Source organism: Haliaeetus leucocephalus, unplaced genomic scaffold, assembly GCF_000737465.1.
Source record: "Haliaeetus leucocephalus isolate CR32 unplaced genomic scaffold, Haliaeetus_leucocephalus-4.0 Scaffold175, whole genome shotgun sequence".
Lineage (NCBI taxonomy): Eukaryota > Metazoa > Chordata > Aves > Accipitriformes > Accipitridae > Haliaeetus > Haliaeetus leucocephalus.
The window spans coordinates 538,222-546,073 of NW_010972611.1; the positions used below are offsets into that span (position 1 = coordinate 538,222).

At 43.0% G+C, this 7,852-nt stretch overlaps 1 protein-coding gene across 1 annotated transcript in view; it reads left to right on the plus strand.

Annotated features, from left to right (window-relative positions):
- The window catches only part of CCT3 (chaperonin containing TCP1, subunit 3 (gamma)), an 8,441-nt gene extending 808 nt beyond the window's left edge, over window positions 1-7,633 (plus strand). Inside the window, exons 2-14 of the mRNA XM_010564080.1 lie at window positions 1,014-1,075; window positions 1,551-1,601; window positions 1,697-1,759; window positions 2,363-2,459; window positions 2,858-2,975; window positions 3,166-3,352; window positions 3,837-3,986; window positions 4,460-4,592; window positions 5,045-5,126; window positions 5,253-5,433; window positions 5,722-5,967; window positions 6,551-6,682; window positions 7,425-7,633. Of these exons, the coding sequence (XP_010562382.1) occupies window positions 1,014-1,075; window positions 1,551-1,601; window positions 1,697-1,759; window positions 2,363-2,459; window positions 2,858-2,975; window positions 3,166-3,352; window positions 3,837-3,986; window positions 4,460-4,592; window positions 5,045-5,126; window positions 5,253-5,433; window positions 5,722-5,967; window positions 6,551-6,682; window positions 7,425-7,529 (1,607 nt within the window). The 3' untranslated portion in view covers window positions 7,530-7,633. The remainder of the gene's footprint in view (window positions 1-1,013; window positions 1,076-1,550; window positions 1,602-1,696; window positions 1,760-2,362; window positions 2,460-2,857; window positions 2,976-3,165; window positions 3,353-3,836; window positions 3,987-4,459; window positions 4,593-5,044; window positions 5,127-5,252; window positions 5,434-5,721; window positions 5,968-6,550; window positions 6,683-7,424) is intronic.
- The last annotated feature ends 219 nt before the right edge of the window (window positions 7,634-7,852 follow it).

Below are 7,852 nucleotides of genomic sequence, written 5' to 3' on the forward strand. Positions count from 1 at the left end.
CCCCACTTCGCTCCCTGCGAGAGAGATGTCAGGGTAGCGGAGCCCCCGCTCCTCCTTAAACCTCTCCTGGCAGATCTCGTCTTCTCTCAGCTGTGTTTCTCCTCCTGTGTTTCTCGGCATGTTGCTTTGTGCCGCCCCCTTTGAACCCCTTGCACTTTGTGATTCTCTCACCAGCCTCCCAATATGAGACTTTCCTGGGGGGAACCTGGAGGTTCTGCGTGGGTTTCTCATCCTCAGCTCTCCATCTGCTCTGTTAACCATTAACCTAAGAGGCAGGCTGTTGTAGCCCAGGGCCCCTTTGCTATAGGTCTGCTTACCTTATTCTTTGTGCTGCTTTTACTGTAGCTTTCTTTTGTTCTGTCTTATAAATCAATATGCACAAATATCCACTCCTGAAGTAAATGATGCCCATCCAGTCTAAGCTTTTTATAAAACAAAAGCAGCACCAAGCCTAGATATTCTTTAGGGCAGACCCTTTTGACAGCTAGTCCCCAAACACGGTTGTGAGCCTGTGATACAGCAATGGCTACTCACCCTAATGTGCCAAAGGCCCAGCAACATTGATGTACAAAACTTAATTTTAAACCAGCGTTCCACTTACTGTGCGTGAGCATCTGTAACTTTTTTTTGACTGAAAACTACTGTGCAGCAGTTCATAGTCTTTGTGGGATCTTGCGCATTCTAGTGAGTCACTGCTGTTTGATTTTCTTTGGGGAATAGGTTATACTTCAGGGTTGCACAGTTTTGTCTCAGTTGAATTATGATGCTAATCAATTCTGTTATAATGAGGAATGTTGTTTTTCACCGAAACTCTTATATGCTTTCTTAATAGTGGCTGTGATATTTATGTTGTAAACTCTTAATTTAGAACTGGTCATATATCAAGTGTGTGTGACTGAGAGGGTGTCTTTGATGTATTGTCAGTATCACTTTTTCAGTCTTGGACTTCCTAGTAAGATCAGATTAAAGTTATATTTGTACTTTAATATTTTATTTTTTTCTATGCACTTTAGGTCAGAATATGAAACGTGAGTCTGGAAGAAAAGTCCAGACTGGAAACATCACTGCTGCTAAGGTATCATATTCTCATGTCAGGCCATTTTGATTTTTTTTTTTTTTTTTTATAGTATGTGTGCATATATATATATGTATTTATATATTTAAGGAGGAAAACTGGATCTGAAACATGTTTTCTCTAGTCTGTACAAATCCAGAGTAGAAGCAGCATAGAAAGTGAATTTTCGGTGTTAAAATAATGGGTGCAATGTAGCTGAACATGGCGGGGTTTAAAACACCAAAACCTCTTTCCCTGCAAAATCTGAAAGTGTATAAATTTTGATAGCCGATTTAAATAATAATTGAGTGTCGTGCCAGTGCTCTTATAATCCCTGTATTCTCATTCCCACACAGTTCTTAACTTCTGCATCTAAGCAACTGAAGAGTCATTGGGTCACTTAAATTTTGCAGTGGCTGCTTATTTCATATAGACTATGTTTTTTCAGACTTTCTGATGCCCTCCTGTATTGCTTCATTTCTTTTGTTCCTCCTAGACTATTGCTGACATTATCCGAACGTGTTTAGGACCAAGAGCTATGATGAAGGTAAGAACTTTTGTTGAAATACCTGTGCTGCATACTGACTAGAAATGCTACACATATTATAGGTCAGTGCAAATATTGCTTCTCTTTGGTTGCAGATGCTTTTGGACCCCATGGGTGGGATTGTGATGACCAATGATGGCAATGCTATTCTTAGAGAAGTAAGTTTCTCCTAAAGGATTGTCTTGCTTAACATGTGAGTCGGAATCTGCCAGGATACAGTTACATAGCTGCCAATGGAACTATTATGTTATCTTTTGACTTGAGAGCCAACAAGTACTGAACAGCAGTACCAAAAAGGGTGCTTACTGGGGGGGGAGGGGGGGATATGATTAAATATTTCCAGCAAACCTCTTCAGAAGAGTAGGTTTGATCCCAGGGTGGTAAGTTTTCATGGAGGTTTTACAAGACTGCTGTAAATTGTATGGTAATTGTAGCTATAATCACTTGCATCAAAACCTTATGAGCAGATACTTGCTTTTACAATGCCAGATAATTAGACTAAGAAATTATTGTCGTCTTCCTGGTGCAAGTGCTGTTAAAATAACATCACAGAAATCGTAATGCCTGAAAAACCGTGGGAGACATAATATTGTGAAAGGTGAGGGCTTATTTTCAGTCTCAAAAAGGAAGAAAAATCTTTGCTGTAGTTGGGCAGAATGCCTTTGATTGTTTAAAAGGTCTGGTATTTGTTCCATTGAGTGATGAATGAAGTTTCAGCTTTAGTATTCTGGAACAAAAACATACCCATTGCTCCTGTACAGATTCAAGTCCAGCATCCAGCTGCAAAATCAATGATAGAGATTAGCCGTACTCAAGATGAAGAAGTTGGAGACGGGACCACATCTGTAATTATCCTTGGTAAGGAGAGTGAATAAGACATACTTTTTATAAAGAGTTAATGCTGAAGTTCGCCCTTTTTGCTCATCAGAGCCCAGTAAGTACGCCTTAATGAGACAGATACTTGTTATTTACCAACCCTAAAAGTCAACCCTTTTTTTTTTCTTCCCCCCCCCCGAAAGAGAATGCTAGGTTCATTAGATCACCTTAGGTGATCAGCTCCATGTTTTGGAAAGTTGTGTTCTTTCCCTCAGATAAGCACAGTTAAGTATAAAGTAAGGTATAGATGCCGTTAGAGTTCTCTATGTGGACAGCAGATACTTTTTGTCTGGTGTGCTGTTCTCCTGTCTTGACTGTTGGTTGTTCTACTAACTTATCTGGGGAATTTTGATGGTTTGGTTTTGTTGGGTTTTTTTTAGCCGGAGAGATGCTCTCTGTTGCTGAACACTTCCTTGAACAGCAGATGCACCCAACTGTGATCATTGGGGCTTATCGTAAGGCTCTGGATGACATGATCAGTATTCTAAAGAAAATTGGGTAAGTATGAGCTGGTGGGAGTTGGAGAGAAGGGATATGGGGTTTCTGTACTGCTTAAAGATGATTCTTCAGGGAATCATGTTAGTAAAATGTAACTTTAATGTAATTGGAGAGGGACTTAATGGGATTATGAATAGATTGTAGCTTGGAGTATTACTCTGTTTACTGTTTGGTTTTTCCTTTGTGTCAGCACTCCAGTGGACGTGAACAACAAAGAGATGATGCTTAAAATAATAAAGAGTGCTATAAATACCAAGGCAATAAACCGCTGGTCTGACTTGGCCTGTAGCATTGCTCTTGATGCTGTTAAGACTGTGGAGTTTGAAGAAAATGGCAGAAAGGAAATTGATATTAAAAAATATGCAAAAGTAGAAAAGGTGAGTATGTCCTGAACCATTTCTTATCTGCGTGCCCCTTTCTCATTCTGAGCCAGTTGTTCCTAGGATGCAGTGGGAAGAATTTTGTGCTACTGATCTGCAGTCCACCAACATAACCCTTGAAGATATTTTTGTCAGTGCTGTTAGCCTTGCTGGTTTACAGTGAAAAGCGGGGCAGTTATTTCCACTCTTTTAGAATGTTTGTCAAAAAGGTCATTTAAGTTGTTTTGGTTTCCATCTTCCAAACACATGTTGCCAGGCAATAGGATGTGAGCAGTTTCTCAAGTTCTTCCATGGCTTTTTGCTTAATCTAAGTCAGAGTGCTCTTAAAATTAACACAGATTGTGACCTGGATGCATCATGGTTACTTGGGAGAATTTTCCTTTTTCGGTACATGGGATGGATAGTTTCAGGAGCACAGATATACAGGTTTTTGTAGAGCAGACTGACTTGTCTCATTTTCCCCCTTTCTTGTGTCTGTCAGATTCCAGGTGGTTTTAGTGAAGACTCCTGTGTTTTGCGGGGAATCATGGTGAATAAAGATGTAACTCATCCCAGAATGCGTCGCCTTATTAAGAATCCACGCATTGTCCTTCTGGATTGTTCGCTAGAGTACAAAAAAGGAGAGAGCCAGGTAAAGCAAGTCCTGTTAGAGATGTCAGCAACTTTTGATTTAAGACTAGTAAAGTGAACAAATACAGATAGTTAAAAGTGTGAGTGGCAAAAGGCTTTCTTTGTGTTCTGCCTTTCAGAGACCTTGTGCATATATAAGCTAATTCTGCTGTGGGGTCAGTACACTGGGGAAAAAGGTAGAAAAATATAACTGAGGCTACAGTGCTTTTACTCACTGAAGCAGCTACAGTGATTTGTGTATCTTAAGCGATGATCAAGAGTCAAAGAAATATTTCCGTGCTTTAATTAACACTAATGTTAAACTGACATAGTGTCACAGTTTATTTGATCGGTATTTTTCATTGTGTAGTTCTCCTCAACTCTTCCCCAGGCAACATTGGAGGAGTTAAGATCACTCAAGCCAGGGGATCTGTGTCTAACTCAGTGAAGGGTTGGGAGAAATACAGTAAGATACTTGCACCTCTTTCTGTACAGACTGATATTGAAATAACACGGGAGGAAGACTTTGCCCGTATCCTGCAGATGGAGGAAGAATACATTCAGCAGATTTGCGAGGATCTGATGAGAGTCAAGCCAGATCTGGTCATCACAGAAAAAGGAATTTCTGGTAATAACGCATGTGATCCTTCTTTGTGTCGAATTCATCTTATAAGGTTCATGCTATGTTAAGTGCACCATTTGGTACTTTAAAAAAGAAAACCAAAACAAAACACAACCCCACCCCCAACCTGATTTTGAACATGACCCTGGTTTTGGTTTGGTTTTTAGCTTCCTAGCAAATAGTTCTACATTGCAGGCATTGAATTTGGGTCTTGAGGTTGCCTTGTGAACATGGACACTTAGGATAATATTTTACTTTTCCAGCATTCAGAAACAATATCAAAACACAAGTGCGGATGAGTCTAGCAAACTGGAAAGCTGCATTGTAGTTTTGCCTTGCAGCTTGGTTTAAGAAGCTACATTTAGGTTTTTCTTTCCATAACCCTTTTTACTTTAAAGACACAAAGTTTGTTGTGATCCTGCCGATTCATCAATAAAATTGCACAAACCTGATTTCAGACTTGGCCCAACACTACCTGATGAGAGCCAACATCACCGCGATCCGCAGAGTAAGAAAGACAGACAACAACAGGATTGCCAGGTAAATGCTGTCTCTTCACTGGAGCCCATTCTTGCTGTCTATGGCATGGAGTTTTCATTCTTACCTCACCCTTTCTCCCCAGTTCTTAGTTGTGAGCATTTAACTTGACTGTTGTTTGTGCGCTAGGGCCTGCGGAGCTCGCATTGTGAGTCGCACAGATGAGCTGCGTGAGGAGGATGTGGGAACTGGAGCCAGGCTCTTTGAAGTTAAAAAAATAGGAGATGAGTACTTTGCCTTCATCACTGATTGCAGAGACCCCAAGGCTTGCACTATTGTTCTGCGTGGAGCCAGCAAGGAAATCCTAGCAGTAAGTTATTACATGTTCTGCATCCCCTCCCATCCTGGCCACTTTCTTGGTGTCAGTAAGTCATTTCTTACTTTTGAGCAGCTGTTGTGTGCAAATGAAGCAAGCACAAGTTTCCTCTGGGTTCTGGGGCGACATAGAATTCCCATCTTGTGGGCTGTACTGTTCAGTGAAGGCAAAACTTGTGTAACGCAGAGGAACCAGCCCAGCAGACTGTGGGCTGTGCTTTCAGCTGGTGGTGTGCTACAGTTCCCTGCAACCAATAAATCTGTGCTTTCATGCCTGTTGCAGGAGGTAGAACGCAACCTTCAGGATGCCATGCAGGTGTGTCGCAATGTCCTCATCGACCCACAGCTGGTGCCAGGAGGGGGAGCTACCGAAATGGCCGTTTCCCATGCGCTGACAGAGAAGTCCAAAGGCATGACGGGTGTGGAGCAGTGGCCCTACCGTGCAGTAGCCCAGGCTCTGGAAGTCATTCCCCGAACGCTGATCCAGAACTGTGGCGCTAGTACCATCCGTGTGCTGACCTCACTCAGGGTAAGGCACGTGGCACGGGATCGTCTGAAGAGATTCAGCCCTTTCCTGCTGTGTCCTACCGCTGAGATCATTTGTCCTTCCATAGCAGTGCCCTTGCGGGGGCAGCTTGTCAGGCCGTTGAGGGCGTAGCTTTTTAGGAGATGCGGTAGGCTTTAAAGGAAAGCTGCGTTGAAGTAACTGATCTGTTCAAGGTGATTGAAAGACTGTTGTTGGGTTTTTTGCATTAGCTGGGCTGCAGACATTTTTACCAAAGTTTTATGCCAAATTTGAAAGCATGAACATGGAATTCAATAGCATGTTTGAGGTACCAGAGTTTAAAAACAAAACAATAAAACTCTGAGGGTGAACAAAATCAAAATCTTTCTTTGAGATTAGGTTGGATGGCATGAGAGAGAATATCTCCAAGTCATAACTTCTGATATAATTATGGGTTTCAGGTGGTGCTCAGTAACATGCTCTTGTATAAATCAAAAAAATTCTAATGACCTTTTACTATTTTCCTGAGCCCATGGTCAGTCTGAATTTCCAGAAAGTGAATTTTGTGTCTTACTGCATTGGTGGTGACCTGTCTTTCTCCTTACAGGCGAAACACACTCAGGAAGGCAGCCAGACATGGGGAGTGAATGGTGAGACCGGAGCCTTAGTTGATATGAAGGACCTGGGGATCTGGGAGCCTTTAGCAGTCAAATTGCAGACCTATAAAACAGCAGTAGAGGTAAGGAGAGAGGGGGGAAAATTTAAGAGCCTCTGTAGCATATCTCTTGGGAGAGGGGAATGTTACTACTTGTGCACTTGAATGTTTGGGTAAGCGGCGCAAACTGAGTGTGGTGTGTGCCGGTGTTTCAGCTTGCTAACGCAGGAGGTGTGATGGTAAGGGATGCAGCACCCATGGGAGCCCATACTTGGGCTTTCAGAGGGGTTGATTTTTGATCCTGTGGCTAAAACTTGTTGTGTTCCATCTCACCTTTTTCTGCAAACTCTGCAGACTAGTTAGCCTCACAAGGATGGGCTGCTCCAAGTGACAGCCAGAGCCATGACTGTGGGAAGTTCAGTGCCAGCAATGTGTTGGAATCCAATTGGCGGCCCTGGGAGCTTCAGCCCTTTGGATTGTCTGAGTGGCCTTGCATAAGCTGCCCTCCCCTTGTTAAAAGATCACGTTTTAAGCATTTGCTCACTGGTGTTAGATCAAAGGCAGTTTCTTGAAGGGATGCTCTGTCCCTTTCTCATCAGACAGCTAGAAATAATTGGTGTCCCCTTTTCCACGGGGTGTCCCTGCCAGGTGCCAGAGCCATGGACTGATCCTGCCTTTGACGGGCATTGTGTCCTTTCCGCTGTGCTGTGTTGCCACATGCTGTGCTGAGAGAATAATTTAATTAACGGTGTAAAAGCCGGCTAGATTGGCTTTTATTCTTTGTGATCAGCTCCTGACTAAACCTGGGTATGGGGTTTCTCCCCAGACTGCAGTTCTCCTCCTCCGTATCGATGACATTGTTTCGGGGCACAAAAAGAAGGGTGATGATCAAAGCAAGCAGCCTGCTGCACCAGAGGCAGCCCAGGAATAAGAGGGGCCGAGGCACTGCTGGGAAGAACCAGGCACCCCCAACTATGGAAGAGCTGGATGAAGTGACCCTGCACTGAGACGGAGCTGGGGAAAAGTTTGTCTAAAGTCTGTGGGAGGGAGGGGGAGAAAAAAAGCCCACGAAGGTGGGGGAAAGGGCTGACGTGTCATTTAAGTGCCCCTGCTCTGGGTGGAGATACTGATGCTTAATTTAAGTCTCTGGATTAATTAAACTTTGAGACCGTTTGCCTCAAAAAAGAAAACGCATCATTTCAGTCTGTGCATTTAAGGTGGCTTAGGAAGGAGGGGGGAGGGTGCTGCCAGGGG